Source organism: Carcharodon carcharias, chromosome 12 (genome assembly GCF_017639515.1).
Source record: "Carcharodon carcharias isolate sCarCar2 chromosome 12, sCarCar2.pri, whole genome shotgun sequence".
Classification (NCBI taxonomy): Eukaryota; Metazoa; Chordata; class Chondrichthyes; order Lamniformes; family Lamnidae; genus Carcharodon; species Carcharodon carcharias.
The window spans coordinates 44,506,992-44,524,670 of record NC_054478.1 but is presented as its reverse complement, the minus strand read 5'-3'; the positions used below and the strand labels follow the sequence as shown (position 1 = coordinate 44,524,670).

Sequence of the window (17,679 nt, the reverse complement as noted above, 5' to 3'; positions counted from 1 at the left end):
TCAGCTAGTAGCTATGTGAAGAAGTTTACTGAAGTTCCAGCATACTGTTTTCTGCAGATTCACACAGCTGGAGTTCTGGAGGGCCTGGTACAGTCACCAAATGACACATTTTCAAAGTCACCCAAGGCCATCTTTCCACACTCATGCCTTGGAAAAGTTTAGAAGCTGCAGTGACAGCTTTTTGGCAGTTAAGGCACACACTATGCATGTCTAACCAAGCCAGCTTATCATCATGGTAATGCGTCCTTTAAGCATGCACTTTGTCATTGAATGTACAGACTGCAACGTGGAAAGGGAACCCTGGTTACCCCTAAGAGAAACTTAAAAGAGCAAAAAAAAACCTGAAAAGAATGCAGCTTTATAAATGGTCATTTGGCTGCAAGTTGCATTCTTGTGCTTGGAATATTATAAGACAGAAATAATTTCATATGTTTGCCATTCTACAGTCATTGCAAGTCTGGCAGTTCCAGCTTGGGGGAATGCCTCCATTGCCAAACTTCCTCTGTGACATTGGTTTGTCCCTTATCTGCATTGTGAGATCCAACCATATAATTTTCAAATGTAGCTGGAGGAAATTGGCCTGTGAAAGTCTTCAGATTTCAGCAAGCACTCAAATTTGTTAGTAATGATAGGGGATGATGGAAGTATCAGAACAATCTTCCCCATTCTTCCTTCCAACTAAGACATTGAGTATTTGTGTTAATATATAATGATTGTATCAACAATTCTCAGGTCAAATAAGGCATAAGCCTACATCTAATGCAGCATCTGTCCCTTTATTAATTCAGCTTCAGTATCACCATGGCAGCACAAATTGTTATTTCCTTCACTCTCTGTCCCTAAGGATTATTCAATAAAATTACTAATCAGTAACTTTGTAGAGGATCTGCGCCCTGTTGTACTGGCAGCGGAATTTTAAGCAATCTGTTTTGCAGCATTGTCAACACTGGGAAAATTACTTTTCCTCCAAAACATTAATCGAATATCAAAGTAAATGTTGAACTTACCACATGATTCCTCATCAGAGTTATCTCCACAGTCATTATCATAGTCGCACTGCCAGTGACCAGGTACACAACGATTGTTCTTGCATCGGAACTGATATGGCTCACAAGTTCTTTCATCTGAAAGACATTTAAGTAGTGCGATAATTTATTTTCCTCTTTAGCAGTCTCTTGGAAATATTTAATCCTGAAATACCTTTCACATGGTGAAATAATAAAAATGGCAAATTAGTTGTGATGTCATTAGTGGAAGACTGATACTGGGGCAAAATGTAATGCTGCCCCCAGTCCCTGGAGTGGGCTGGGAGGCCAGTGGGTGCTGTATAATGGGGCAGGAAGGGTGCAGTGTGGAGAGCCCATCACCTTCCCATCTCCCTGGATCCACGCACCACAACCCCTCCCCCCCCATTAAGTCCAGGGCGGGAAGGGCTCAGAATGACCTTCCTGTCAGAAGGCCAAATGAGACACTTAAGTGATCGTCACTGGAGCCTTGGAACTCAAGGAGGCCCTGGCAAGGGGGAAGAAGGGGCGTCATTGAAAAAAGCAGCAGGTTGGCTTCTCTCAGATCCCTCTGCTGTCAGTGGTATTCAACCCGGGCAGGTGGGGAGGGTGGGGGGGGGGGGAGGGCCATACCATGTTGGAAAATCACTAGGTAAACCTTGATAGCCATGCTGTCACCTGGTGGAAAGGGTATCCCCTTCCCAGGCACCCTGTGCCCAAAGGAAGGACCCACCGGTAGAAAAGGAGGGATCCACAGAAAGCCAAATGTCTGCACTTTACGGCAACCTTCTTTCTCTCGCCTTGCTGGGGCCTTCCTGAGTTGTGGGGCTCCAGTGACATTCCTCAGCCTCAGGTCAACTGCAGTATTGGTAGTGGCCACTGCTCCCAGTGGTGCTGCTGATACTGGAGAACTGCCATTCTCTGAATTGCTGGCAGTTCTCAGAGAATGGGACATTCAGCATGCAGGAAAAATTTCTGCACCAAAATTCCCTCTGTGGGTGTCAGGATCCCTGAAGGCAGCCTGGAGGCTGCCTGATTGGGACTTAATCACAGAAATGGCTGTGGTGGGGTTCCCACTGGCTCAACAGCAGGCTCAATGGCGCAACCATTAAATTTTGCTCTAGGTTTCACTTCTCTGTCATCTGTCACATACTATTCAGTTGAGGATTAGAAACTACAGACAGTGAAGATTTCAGTCACAGATTAAAATCCAATTTCTCGGCACATTTAATACATAATGGTTATCTTATTCCTTGATCAAATAAAATGTTTGTAACACTATATCACACCATTCACATCACCCCGATGATAAAGGCAAAATATTGCGGATGCTGGAAATCTGAAACAAAAAGAAAAAATGCTGGAAAAACTCAGCAGGTTTGACAGCATCGGTGGAGAGAAAGACAGAGTTAATGTTTCGAGTCCATGTGACTCTTCTTCAGAGCTCTGAAGTCATACGGACTCAAAACATTAACTCTGTCTTTCTCTCCACAGATGCTGTCAGACCTGCTGAGTTTTTCCAGCATTTTTTTCTTTTGATAATCCTGTTGTGATCAGGTTCCCATCACTATTATACAAACATATATTTGATTTAGAGTCATTCTTCTGACAATAGATCATTGCAATAATAAAAGCCTGAAGAGGCAAAATTCAACTGTTTCAACACTTACTTTTGTTTCAATAAAATTTTGATATAATCAGTCACATTAAAATTGACTAAAAGAAGCATGGGTTGATTTCATATAAAATTCAGCAAAGCTTGCACTTTGATTGTCAAGAAATTGGTTTACACAACTGTGTTACCTGTTTGTTATTAATTAGTTCTTCAGGAGATATCTCCACTCTCTACATGCCCTGCTTTGCAGCACAAAGCTGTTTTCCATGGACTGCACATTTCAGTAAGCAAACAGGAATGTTTTACTGTGTTGTCTGACTGGCATTTATGAACTTTAAGCACTGGAAGTTGTACTGCATTTCTGATGCATTATTTATTAACTGGTCCACAGAATCACAGGGGAGAATTAATTCCATGTCACCGATAATCGGAGTGTAACTTGATTCTTACTGACTGAATGTTGGACTTTCTTATTTTAATACCAATGTTTTTCCAATGAAATGTTTAAATTTCACAATGCAACTCTGGTGCATAAGCACAAGAAAGATTACATCATCCCAGTAAGGTCCCAATAACAGAACTTATTAGTTTTTTTTTATTAACCTGTGTCTTGATGAAAATGAAAAACTGCAGTGAAGCGAATATAATTGTGTTACTTTCCAAATAGATTTATAAGAACCTTTAATATTTCCTTACACTAAAAACAACATTTCACAGTCTAGGGTGGAGTTGCTGTGGAGCCAGGATGCTGGAGAGCAGCTTTGTTTTGTGGTGCAAATGATGTGATTATCTGATGAGTGCAGACTGTTGCCACAAGACTGAGGTGCATGTTCTCTCCTGAAATTGTCTTTTAAAATGCTGCAATTAAAGATGTAAACGGATTGTTGGCAATCCTAACATGTAACACTAGTCCTCTAATGATCACTAGTACTGGCAGGAATGACACTGTTCTTCACAGTATGGTGTTACACTTATGTAAACGAGCAAAAGCAGGTCAGGAAAATGAGAGACATTTCTCCACAAGATAATTCAGAAATGCCTGTGACTTTGGTTTTGCACTCACATTTCTGAAAAAGCACAGCTTGTTTGTAACGCCATTTAAAAACTTACTGACAAAGTAAAACAGGCAGTCAGTTAACAATCCTAATTACATGCCAAATTTATGACTATGTGAACAATTAGTTATAAATGGCTAATGGCATTAGCGTAGGCTGGAGGAAAATTGTTAGATGGAGTTCAGTATATGCACATTATATTTTTATACATTAATGACTGCCATAAATGATTGGCATTTCTTACTCCATACATGTTCAGTATCTTCGGGTAAGTTATTGGTTTTCCCCAGAGGGTTGTCACAAAAACAGTTTTCAATGTGAAAAAGGTTTTGAATGAAACTGTCTGGCAAATTTGACCAAGGTCTGAATCCAGTAGAAAAGCTCCATGATTCCCCTTGTCTGCCATTCCACACAAGATACTGTACAATGTTAATAGAAAGAAAAGGTTCAGCTCAGTATTCACCATGATAAAAAGGTCAGGAAAATGTATTCTATCAAAATGTTTGCTGTGCAGAATTCGAAGGCAAACAAAATTGCAGCGCTATTGATATTTTTTATTCTGAACACTTTAACCAAGCTGGAGCACAAGAATATAAACAGACATTCACTGGAACAGAAACGTGAAACCAGTTTGTAAAAACATATATAAAATACACTCTGTGTTTGCTCTTGCTGAAATATTGTACATTCTGGACTTTTTTCTAAATCCTATGCGTACCACCCTGAGCCACTGTATTATAACCTACAAAATGTGAAAGTTCCAGAAACAGAGTATGTCTAAATTTAAAGCAGAACAGTTGTTTAAATCAGACTATAATATATTAAAGGTGACTATATTTTAAATGTAATCAGCAAAATACATGGGGCTGAATTTTCCCCCCTCAGGGGCGAAGTTGAATGGCGGGCGCGCACACGTGCGCTTCCGATCGGCGCCCCCAATTGGGGGTGCGGCGCCATTTTACGTGGGTGGGCCAATTAAGGCCCACCCAGCATGACGTCCGCACAGAAGCACTATGCACTTCCTGTGCAGGCAAGGTGGGGTGGGGGGGGGGGGGGTGGGGGGGGGGGGGTGGGGGGGTGGAGAATCGCAAAATCGAGAGTGCGCTCTCTCGCACATGCGCACGAAAGAGTGCACCCATCCCCCTGAGGCTAAGTGCTGCCCTCTGGGAGATCGGCTCTAAATGTTAAAAACCTAAAAATAGAAAAATAAAATTTTCCTAACTTGTCCCCTCATGTGACACTGTCACATGAGTTGGGACATGTCCATAAATTTTACAAAAACTTTATTACAATTTTTAAAAACCGATATGAAATCTCATCCCGCCCGTGGATGAGATTTCATGCTTTTTCCAATTCGCGCCCAGGATGAATAGGTCTTTTAATTACTTAATTGACTCTGTCAAAGGCCTCAATTGGCCATTGACAGATTGGCGGGTGCGCAACTGATTTCACCGCGCCCCCACCTTCCTGAAAATTTAAATGAGGTGCGGTGATGTTGGGAGTTCCACCTGATGTTACCGCACATCATTTTACGCGTCGGCGAGTGGGCCCTGCCCCTGCTCGCCGAGGCATCAAATCCTGCCCAACGGGGCCCAAGTTTAGATACTGACACTAGTATTCTTATGGCTTTCTCCTCTAATGACAGCTTATAAATGCCAGTACGGCCAAGAACTCAATAAACACAACGGAACTTATGCGTCTGGACAACGATTGTCAATAGATAATGTGTTGTGAAACCTTCAGCTGTAGAAATATACCTGTGTCTTCACTGGTTAAGCCCCATAATGAAACATCCAACATAAATATGTATCTTTTGAATACAAATTATTTTTTTATTTTTCTTCCAAGTGCCATGAATTACTCCTAGATTTCTGACAACATTATTGTTTAAGTGGTCAATTGGAAGGTGGCAAAATAGGCTCCAGGTGCGTTGACTTCCGATATTTCCTACTTTCCTTCAGGTTTAAGTTCTGGAAATCTCTCCTGAACAGCACTCCACCACATGAACTGCAGTAGTTCAAGGAGGTGGCTCACCAACACATTCTCAAGGACAGTTAGGAATGGGCAAAAAGTGCTGGCCCAGCCAGCGACCCACATCCCATGGAAGAATAAAAAAATCAGACCTAAAATTTTGCTTGGCATCACAGCTAGTGGCTGTGCAGACTTGTGTTTCATCTAGCCCATTTCAGAATGTGATTCCACCACTCTTTCAGCAGTCATGTTACTTACCTTTGCACATGCAGCTCTGAATGTGATTATATAGCATTTCATTTTCCGACAGCTGCACTGGTATTTTCAATGCAATTTGTTCAAATTCAGCCAAACCAGCACAAAAGAGCAAGGAATCTCATAAGTTGTATCCAGCACAAGCTCCTGCAAACTTTTTGCACTTGTTCATTAAACACCGGAAGCCAGATCCACCCACAAAAATCTGGTCACGCTCTCGGTTCGAATTAATCACCACGGAACGTTTCTGTGAACTGTATGCGTTTGTTCACAGAGGCTGTTAAAAATTAAAGCTTTCCTTTTTTTAGCTGAAGTAAATTTATTTAATAGATACTCCAGAGAGAAGATAGAAGCAGAGGGTGTGTCATGTAAATATGCTTAAAAAGTACTTTGACAGGGAAAGAGAACAAAGGGGTATTAGTGATGGTAGATGATGAGAAAGAGGTAGAAGTGCAGGACTCTGAAATTGATTTTCCTCTAATCAAATTGGATAATGAGGGGGTGCTTGAAAATTTAAATACAATATTGAGTTAACCTTCCAAGCAAGTGTGAAAGTGATTTGGAAAAGCTACTGTAGTCACACAAACCTATTTGTGGAAATAAGTTAGGAAAGACATATTTAGCCTTACATGATGTATGTAAAGAAATATCAGTGAGGCAACAACCTTATAGATTAAATCCAGCAAAGTTATCACAAGTACAAAAAGAAATTGATTTTATGCTTCAAAATGATATCATTGAGTCTAGTTGCAGTAACTGGAGTTCGCCAGTACCAAAACTGGATGGAACACAAATACTGTGTGTGGACTACCGAAAGGTGAATACAGTGACAAAAGCGGATTCATATCCCATACCACGGTTGGAGGATTGCATTGAGAAAGTAGGACAATCAAAATTTCTCACAAAGATTGACTTGCTAAAAGGATATTGGCAGGTACAGTTGTCAGAAAGAACAACAGAGATATCAGCTTTTGTAACGCCAAGTGGATTATATCAGTTTAAAGTCATGCCATTTAGTATGAAGAACGTACCTGCGACATCTCAAAGACTGACAAACAAAGTAATTGCAGGTCTAAGCAATTGTGCGGTTTATACTGATGATCTAATTGTTTTCAATCAGACGTGGCAGGAGCATTTACAGCATCTGGAAGAATTATTTATTCGACTACATGAAGCTAATTTGGTGATGAACTTGGCTAAAAGTGAATTTGCAAAAGCACAAGTTACGTATCTAGGCCATGCCTTTGGATATGGTAAGGTGGCAGAGAGAGATGTGAAAGTCAAGGCTATCATGGATTTCCCAGTGCCTACAACAAAAAGAGAAGTTTTGTGATTTCTGGGCATGAGTGGGTTTTACCGGAAATTTGTACCAAATTGTAGCAAAGTGATTGGTCCACTGACTGAACTATTAAAAAAGAACAAGAAGTTTCAATGAACACTGGATTTTCAGAAGTCATTTGTTAGTTTGAAAACTGTATTAACTACGACACCAGTGCTGGCAGATACCAATTATGCCAAGTAATTCAAGTTGGCCGTTGACGCGAGCGATATAGGCATTGGGGCTGTACTGTTACAGAAGATGGCACTGGAATTGAAAAACCGATAGTGTATTTTTCACAGAAGTTGAATGTACAACAGAGAAGATATTCAACGAGTGAAAAAGAGACTTTGAGTTTGAAATTTATGTTGCATAGAATTCATCAGAAACAATTGCTTACACAGACCATAATCCTTTGAAGTTTTTGGACAAATTTTGAGACAAAAGTGTAAGGCTTTTCAGATGGAGTCTATTATTATAACCATTTAATCTATGTATTATACATACTACTGGAAGAGAAAATCTGTTTGCAGATGCATTATCAAGAGTTTGAAGCTTAAAGAAAATTGGGACATTTTAAAAAAAACCTGGACACTGAACTGGAGTGATTTTTGTTGATACCAAGGACTTTATATATATATATATATATATATATAATTATGTTAATGCATGCACCTGGTAATGTAGTAGTGTAATGAGTATAGGAGATAGTGTGAGATGGGTTATTAAAATGAAGCCGTCTTTTAGAATTATGACAGTTCATTTTTCGATAAGGAAGGGGATGTCATGAAACTATTAATGTATATAATATTTTTGAAAACATTTTTCTTTTAAAATAGAGGTTTAGTCTGCAGGTGTGTCTTAATTGGATTAAAGTCAGCTAGTCTGGGTGAACTGGCAGTCTGATTGCTGACTTTAGAGTCTCATCTCAAACATAAAATCTAAATTATTAGTTATGACAGTTGTTTAAAGTTCCCCTCTGGGGTTTTTAAAATAACTCCGTTTTACCAACTGCGTCGGTCATAGCACTGATACTTGTGGTATTCCACTTGTAACAGCCTGCTGCCAGAGAATGATCCATTTATTCCTATTCTCTGCTTTCTGTCTGCTAACCAATTCTCAATCCTTGCTAGTGTATTTCCCTCCAATCCCACGCACTCTAGTTTTATTAACTTCCAGTGTGGGACCTTAATAAAAGCCTTCTGAAAATCCAAAAAACACATCTACTGGTTCTCCTTTATTAATGTTACAAGTAATATCCTCAACAAACTCCAACAAGTTTGTCAAAGATGATTTGCCTTTCATAAATCCATGTTGACTCTGCCAATTTTATCATTTTTTCCTAAATGTCCAGTTATCACATCCTTTATAATAGATTCTAATATTTCTCCCTGCTACTGACGTCAAACTAATAGGTGTGTATTTCTCCATTCTCTTTCTTTCTCCCTTCTTAAATAGTGGGGTTATATTTGCTACTTTCTAATCCACAGTATCCTTTCCAGAATCTATAGAATTTTGAAATATAACCACCAATGCATCCACTATCTCTCTAGCTGCCTCCTTCAACACTCTAGTATGTAGCTCATCTGATCTAAGGGATTTATCAATCTTCAATCCAGTTAACTTTGAAAGTACTACCTCTTTACTAATACTAATTTCTTTTAGCTCCTCAGTTTCACAAGTCCCTTGGTCGCCTAGTATTTCTGGGAGATTTTCTGTATCTTCTTCCATGAATACAGAGGTAGAGTAACTATTTAGTTTCTCCATCATTTCCCTGTTTGCCACTATAAATTCTCCTGTCTCCACTTGTAATGGGCCCACATTTGTCCCAGCTAACCTTTTCTTTATCATATACCTAAAGAAGCTTTTACAGTCCACCTTTATGTTCCTCACTAGCTTGCATTCATATTCTCTTCTCCCTTTCTTTATCAGTTTCTTTGTCCTCTTGCTGGATTCTAAATTGCTCCCAATCCTCAGGCTTACCATTTTTTCTGGCATCCTTATAATATACTTCCTTTGATCTAATGCAATATTTAACTTCTTCATTAATCACAGTTGATTTACCTTTCCCTTTGGATGTATATGCCTTAGGGGAATGTATATCTGTTGTAGACTTTGTAGTATTTCTTTAAATACTTGCCACTGCCTGTCTACCATCAAATCTTTTAGTGTATTTTCCCAATCCAAATTAGCCAACTTGCCCCTCATACCTTCATAATTTCCTTTCTTTAGATTTAAGAACTTTTAGTTTCAGAATGAATTATATCGCATTCAAACTTAATGCAAAATTCTACATTATGGTCACTATTTCCCAAAGGCTCCTTTACAGCAAGGTTATTAATTAGCCCTTTCTCATCACACAACACTAAACCCAAAATAGCCTGATCCCAAGTTGGCTGCTCAACATTCTGCTCCAGAAACCCATCTAGTACACACGCCAAGAGTACCTCCTTCAGAGTTTTAGTACTGATTTTGTTATCCCTGTCTATGTGTAAATTGAAGTTGCTCATTATTACAATCTTACCCACGTTACATGCATCTCTAATTTCCCAACTTAAACCATACCCAACATAAGCACTACAGTTTGGTAACCAATAAACAATTCCCACCAATGTTTTCTGCCCCTTGCTGTTTCTTAGCTCTACCCAAATGGATTCTACATCTTAATCCTTCAATCTAAGATCCTCTCTTACTAATGTACTGATCTCGTCCCTTATTAAAAGCGCTAACCCACCTACATTTAATTTTTCCCTATTCTTCCTAGATGCCGAATATCCTTAGATATTCAGTTTCCAATCTTAGTCACCCTGTCTCCATAATGGCTATTAATTCTTATCCATTTACCTCAATTTGTGCATTCAAATTATCAACTTTTTTGTGACTGCTATGTGCATTCAGGTAGAGGGCTTTAATTTTGCTTTTTTAAACATTATTTTCTATTCTGATCCTATTTGAAGCATACAGCTTCAGAGGATGCTGTATGCTTCATTAACCAGTCTCTCATCCTGTCCTGTCACCTTCAATGATTCATGCACATATACACCCAGGTCCCTCTACTCCTGCATCCCCTTTAGATTTACACCCTTAAGTTTATATTGTCTCTCTGTGTCCTTCCAATCAAAATGAATCACTTCACACTTCTCTGCATTGAATTTCATCTGCCATTTGTCCACTTACTCCATCAACTTGTCTATGTCCTTTCTAAAGTTCTAAACTATCTTCCTCACAGTTCATAATGCTTCCAAGTTTTGTATCATCTGCAAATTTTGAAACTGTGCCCTGTACACCAAGGTCTAGGTTATTAATATATATCAGGAAGAGCAGGGGTCCCAAAATTGACTTGTCAATATATTAAGTAGTATATTTAATGCAAAAAAAACATATTTTAAGACTGCCCAATTGCACTGGTTCACAGAAGATTTTACATTTAATGATACTCAAATGAATTTGAGTGGACACGAGCAAAAATCAGAAAATATTACAATTTTGATCAAATTTTTTCCCTAGATCATTGATTGCACTGACAGGGAAATTCTATCCCCTAAACTCTAGATTTCTATATTTTTTGCATCATACAATTCAGGATGATTACAATTTAAATTATTTTATAATATTAGGGGTGCAGGATTAAGATATTTATATAATTCCAGAATGAAATTGCTGTGAATTTTGCAAATAGGATAACCACTTGAAGACAGCTCATGAGAAAAATTTACTTCCTTAGATATCTCTTCTTAGATAAAAAGCAAGAAGATATTTTCCTTTATTTGATACTAATCTTAAAATCTTTTCACATGGAATTCACAGTCAAGTTAAGCAAATATCCAGGGAGGCTGACATAACTAAAGGCTAATTATGATGATTTGCAAGTGCACTATTGACTTAAAGAATAGAACTATTTGAAATAATTGCCATTCCAATTATGTTAATTATATTCATTGTGCAGTCAATATATGCAATAATTAAAATCCAAGCAGATGAAAAAAGCTCCATGGAATTCACTGAAAATCATCAGAATCCTAAATGATGTTTCTGAGGGATCATTCTAGCCTCAAACACCTAAATATTGATTCTAGAATCAGTAAAGATTTTGATTGCTCCCTAAAGAATGCAAATTTTATTTACAAAACTGGGTAGAGGTTAGACCACAAAAAGAGACCTATCTATTTCTGCAATGGAATGAATAGGCCCAAGGCCCACTCAGCACTGGGCTTTGACCCTCAAGTAAACAATACCAGAGATCTGTTGATGCCAGTTCTGTGATGCCAGAGGCTTCACTCCACCTATGGAGGCTGTGCCTTCAGCCTCCTATGCCCCAAGCTCTCTTCCTAACCATCTCAGCCACTCCACCCATGCTCCTTTAAGATGCTCCTTAACTCCACCTCTTTGCTCAAGCCTTTAGTCACCCCTGCTGATATCATTTTTTAAAAAATTACGTCAGTGGGATATTTCCTACCTTTTGCAGAGTCAGTAGAATTCTGTGTACATCTCATGTGATCAACGAAAAGATACATGACACAAAAGTGCATAGATCAATGATCCTGTCAGGAAATGCCAACCAGTCCCCTCCATCACATCAGAAGTATCTGGGCTCAAAGGGAAATCACCCAATTTAAATACACATCTTTGACAATCAACAGTCCCAGATAGCCACTCAATATGTTGCAGGCAGCCGGGCTACAGAAGGGAGTGTCCTGGACTCCTGTGGTTCGAGTGATGCCCTGATCAAGCAAGACAAGAAGAATCGCAAGAGAGACAGTCTATTGGCTAGGTATGAACAATGACATTGAAGTCGTAGTCAAGAAGTGCAAACCATGTCAAGAGCATATGCCAAGTCAGCACAAAGCACGATGCCACATGAAGTCCCTATCCATCCTTGGTCCAAAATCGTGTCCAACCTCTTTCATGTCCATGGCATTGACTTCATCGTCATCATCAACTACTTTACCAAGTACCCCATTATTCAACAATTGCACAATATGTCAAGCACAACTGTCGCACACCGTCTAAGTGCTATTTTCAGTTTATTTGGTGTGTCTTAAAGTGGTAATTACAAACAATGGTCTGCAATTTATTGGTAAGCCATTTCAGAATATGAGTGAGAAGTGGAATATCAATCACACTATTTCTTCTCCTCATTACACTAGGTCTAAATGCCTAGTTGAATAAATAAATTGCATGCTGAAATTCCTAATTTTCAAATGTAAACAGACCAAACAAGATCTACATATTGCAATATTACATGTGAGAGCAACACCTTGAAGTGCAACTATTCCATCACCAGGAGGCGGGGCATTTCCCATGTGCTTACGCGATGCATACGGTGGGGCCGACTTAGCGGACGTTGAGGATTGTGTGTCCCTCCCTCCCTCCCTTTGTCCCTCCTTCCCTCCCTCCCTGTCCATGCTTATTGCCCCGGCCTTCCAAGGAGTGGCAAGCATCATTGGATTGATGGTCTGCTAGTACTTTTCTGCACCTAGCCAATGCTCTGCATTTCTCGCCTGGTCTTCTGAGCCAGGCTTCCAGGTAATGTGGAGCATTCAGTCCCTTGAAGGCTTCATTGTAGCGCTGGAGTGTGAGGCTGGTGAGGGAAGACAAGCTATGCCCCCATTTTTATGGCACCAGCTGCTGTATTCTGGTAAGCGTACAAATATCCCGGAGCTTTGAGGTATGTTAGTGGATGAGCGTATGAGTGAATAGGTGAGTGAGTGGGTGAAGGTATAGGTGTGGAAGTGGGTAAGTGGGTAAGTGGGTGATATAAGTTGGCAGGAGGGTAGGGTGGCAGCTGGGTAGGGTGGTAGGTTGGTAAGGTGGCAGCTGGGGAGGGTGGCAGCTAAGTAAGGTGGTAAGTGTTAGGTTGGCCAGGGGTGAGATGGCAAGGTGGCAGTTGTTTAGGGTGGTGGGTGGAAAGTAGGTAGGTGGGTGATTGGCAGGTGGGTTGGAGGGGTGCCCAAGTTGGGTTAGGAGGAGTTAGCAGGTCGGCGGCTAGTCAGGTCTGGTTGGTGGGGGGGTCAGGGGTGGAGGGCGGGGTTCAAGCGAGGAGCTGTGGTAGGTCAAGGGGTTTTCAGTTGCATAATTACCCAAGAGTTAGACTAGGATTTTTCTGTCTAACATTTCCTGGGTAACTATCCAGGTAAGTAAGTTGAGATTGCTGAGTCGAACTCAGGATTGGAGACTTTTGCAGAGGGTCCCAGGGAGATGGGGAATTGCCCTTTGGAAGTTCAAAATTCCCATGACAATCTGGAGATCGGAAGATCTGGGCCGAGATCACACATGGCACACAATTTGGGTAAAATGCTTATTGGAACTTTGTTTGTCACAAGCAAAAGTATTGGACACAAGGCTGAACCGTATCACAGTGTATATTAAATCTGTATGAAGTATATTTAAATGATTGTAAAGGAAACCAAATTAAACCATATCAGGTAATTTCAGGTTTAGTCTCAAATTTTCAGCTTCTTAACTTGTATAGCATTGTGCTTCTCTTCCATTACAACAGATTTTAACATCATTCACCAATTTGAATTAGTTGTGTATCTGAGGATACCTTGAATTTGAGGTGTTCAAATAACTGTTGGGGACACTGGAGTGTTTTCTGTCTGCTGGATCAAAATAACTCTGAAAAAGAACTGTGTTAGTGAGTATAGAAATAGGAGGATAGAGCACATGAATGTATGGCTGGACAGATGGTTCAGGAGGGAGGGCTTTAGATTGCTGGAACACAAGGGCTGGTTCTGGGGATAGGTGGGACCAGTACAGGTCAGACATGTGACACCCCAACAGAGCTAGGGCCAATGTCCTCATGAGGTAGTGTGCTAATGCTGTCAGACAGTGTTTAAACTAATTTGGCAGGGGAATGAACATCAGGATGTAGTGTTAGAAAGGAGATATGCACGAAGAATTGGGAGCAATAGGTAGCTCTAGAATAAGAAATAGTATAGGTGAGTCAGGCTAAGAGAGAACAGACGAAGCTCTTAATTAAGTTTACAATGCATGTGCGTAAACACACGAGGCATGATAAGCTGCAAGTGCCAACAGACATATGAGAATATGGTATCACGGCGATATTGGAATCCTGGCTTACAACGGACAGAACTGACTACTAAATATTTCTGGATACAAATTCTTCAGGAAAGATAGGGAAGGAAAGAAAGGAGGGAGGATGGCAATCTTGATTAAGAAGGACAGTGCTGGAGAGAGAGAATACCTGGAGGGTCAAGAATAGGAGGATCTATTTGGTTGGAGTTTACACTCTGGTGTATTAAAAAGGCCACAAACTAGTGGGAAAAATATGGAGGACCAAACTTGTGGGGAAATTATTGAGGTGAAAGAACTACAGAGAATTGATAATGGGAAACTTGAATTATAGGCTGGGATAGTGAAGTGTAAGGGGCAGAGAGTGGAAAGAGTTTCTGCAGTGTGTTCAGTGTCTTTTGGTCAGTACATTTCTGGTCCAAAGAGGAAGGAGGCATTGCAGGATCTGCTCCTGAGGAATGAGATAGGTCAAGAGGATCAAGTGAAAATCATTTAGGGGCAATGATTTTAGTATCGTTATAATTAATAATAACACTATTGAAAAGGACAAGGAGCAATCTAGAGTAAAAAAATACTTACTCGGAGAACAGCCAATTTCAGTGGGTTGAGAACAGATCTGGCCTGAGTAAACTGGAATGAATGATTGATAAGCAAAACTGCAATCGAACTTGAGCTGCCTTTAAAGAGGGATGGCATCAGGACAGCTGAAGGTACAAGTGGGGAAGGTAGGACAAACAAAGTCAGTTCTCCCTGAATAATGAAAGAGATGGAGAGTAAAACAAAGCAGATAAAAGGTACCAGGTTGACAGGCTCGAACCAGGTTGAATATGGAAAGTTCAGAAATGAAGTGAAAAATGTAATAAAAGGGGAAAAGAAAGAGCATAGAAGCAACTGGCACCAAATATAAAAGGGAATTCAAAAGTCTTCTATAGGCATATCAATCGTCAAAGGGTAGTGAGATGAGTGGCGGGGCTGATTATGAGCCGAAAAGGGGACCTGCACATGGAGGCAGAGGACATAGCTGAGGTACTAAATGGGTACATTGCATCCCTCTTTCACAAAAGAATTGCTGCCAAAGTCAGAGTAAAAGGGTAGGCAGTTGAGATACTAAATGGGCTAAAAATTAATAAAGAAGAGGGACTAGAAAGGCTGGCTGTACTTGTTGATAAATTGGTAAATTGATAAATCATCTGGACTAGATGGAGTTCATCCAAGGATGCTGAGGGAAGTAAAGGTTGAAGTTGAGAGGCACTGACCTGAGATACGAGGGTGTAACTAGGGGACTGGAGAATTGCAAGAGAGAGGATGTCCTGGAGGGTCAAGTATAGAATCTATTTGGTTGGAGTTAAGAACCAAGAGAGGTGCCTTTACACTACTGAGTGTATTACATGGGCCACCAACTAGTGGGAAAAGTATAGAGGACCAAACTTGTGGGGAAATTACCAAGAGGTGCAAAAAGTATAGAGCAGTGATAATGGGGACCTTGAATAAAAGGATGTAAAGATAAACCCAGCAACTACAGGCCAGTCAGTTTAACCTTGGTGGTGGGAAAGCTTTTAGAAATGATAACTTGGACAAAATTAACAGCATTTTGGATAAGTGTGGATTAATTAATTAAACACAGCATGGATTTGTTAAAGGCATATCAAGTTTAAATAAATTGATTGAGTTTTTTGAACCGGTAACAAAGAGGGTCAATGAGGGTAATAGGGTTGATATGGTGTACGTTGTTAGTTGTTCAGAATGGGTGAAGTATACAGTGTGGTTCCCCAGGAGGAAGTACTGCTTTTCTTGATATATGTTAATTACTTACACTTGAGTATATAGGGCACAATTTCAACATTTGTAAACGACATAATACTTGGAAGCATAGTCAACTGTGAGGAGGTTAGTGATAGACTTCAAGAGGGCATAAACAGGCTGGTGGAATGAGTGGACATGTGGCAGATGAAATTTAATGCAGGGAAGTGCAAAGTGCTACATTTTGGTGGGAATAATGAGTAGGAGCAATACAAGTTGAAAAGCACAATTCGAAAAGGGAGAGATCTGGGGTTACATCTCCACAAATCATTAAAGATGGTGTGGAAAGTTGAGAAAATGTTTAAAAAGGCAAATGGGATTCTGGGCTTTAGAGATAGAGACACAGAGTACAGGAGCATGGAAGTTATGAAGAACATTCAAAGAGCACTAGTTCAGCCTCACGAGTATTATGTCCAATTCTGGGCACCACACATTAGGAAGGATGTGAAGGCAATGGAGAGGGTGCAGAAAAGATTTATGACAATGTTTCATGTTATGAAGTACTTCAGTTACACAGATAGACTGAAGAATCTAAGGTTGTTCTTAGAGAATGTTGAAAAAAGAAGTGTTCAAAATCATGAAGGGGCCAGACAGAGTAGATAGAGAGAAACTTTATTTTGGCAGAAGACACAGATTTAAGGTAACTAGAAAAGAGCAAGAACAAGGTGAGGAAAAGATTTTAATGTAACAAGTGGTTATGACCTGGGATGCATTGCCTGAAAGAGGGTTGGAGGCAGCTCAGTCATGATTTTAAAAAGTAATTGGATAAGCACCTGAAAGGAATGAAAATACAGATCTATGGGAAAAGGTCAAATAACTGCAGCTAAACTGCTCCTGCAGACAGCCAGCAAAGGCTCTATGGGCCAAATGGCCTCCTGTGCTGTAACATTTCTATGATTTTATGGTTCTAACTTGGGCATCTCTAGAATTTTTAAGAATCAGTGTGGACCAATGTGGACACATCCATTGAATTTATTGTATTATTTCAGGAAAAAATTTCAGCCATCACACAATTTGTATGTGACTGTCTCATTAAAAAAATCAGAAATCTTATTACAGTAAAAATTCCTTTTTATTTTCAAGTCCACTGCTGCTCATTTGTCAGAAAGATGGGTTAACTCTTCTAAGACTGGAAGATACAATCGTTTTAGCATTCATTGTTATATTGATTGATTGAGCCATGCCAAAAGTGTGCATGTGTAGCAGCTGTGTTTATTTATAATGATGAGCGTGGCTTGGCTGTAATGATCAGATCTGCAGCACTGTATCTCCAATGGTCTACTGTTTGATCCTGGGAAGGTAACTTCACAGCTTGTCCATCTGTAATCCGCATTGAACAAAGCGTCACAACTTGTTGAACTTAATTAGTAACTGATTAGTCAGCTATTGGTAGTGATATGAGGAGAAAGTCTATTGATACGCACATAAGAGGGATTTTTCAGTGGAACAAATCATATTTCCTCTGTAATGATGTTACAAAATCTGCAGTGACTTTTTCCTCCACATTTTCTTAAACATACACATGACAAATAGACATTTCAAAATTATGAGCCACTGTGTAAATTACAGAAAACAATAGGCCAGATTTTGCTGTGAGGAGTTAATGAGTAGCACCTAGCATTCTTT

At 39.9% G+C, this 17,679-nt stretch overlaps 1 protein-coding gene across 1 annotated transcript in view; it reads right to left on the bottom strand.

The window, feature by feature from the left end:
- LOC121284946 (low-density lipoprotein receptor-related protein 1-like) overlaps positions 1 to 17,679 on the bottom strand; it is a 1,922,347-nt gene that overhangs the window by 157,752 nt on the left and 1,746,916 nt on the right. Inside the window, exon 68 of the mRNA XM_041200912.1 lies at positions 1,008 to 1,124. Within this exon, the coding sequence (XP_041056846.1) occupies positions 1,008 to 1,124 (117 nt within the window). The remainder of the gene's footprint in view (positions 1 to 1,007; positions 1,125 to 17,679) is intronic.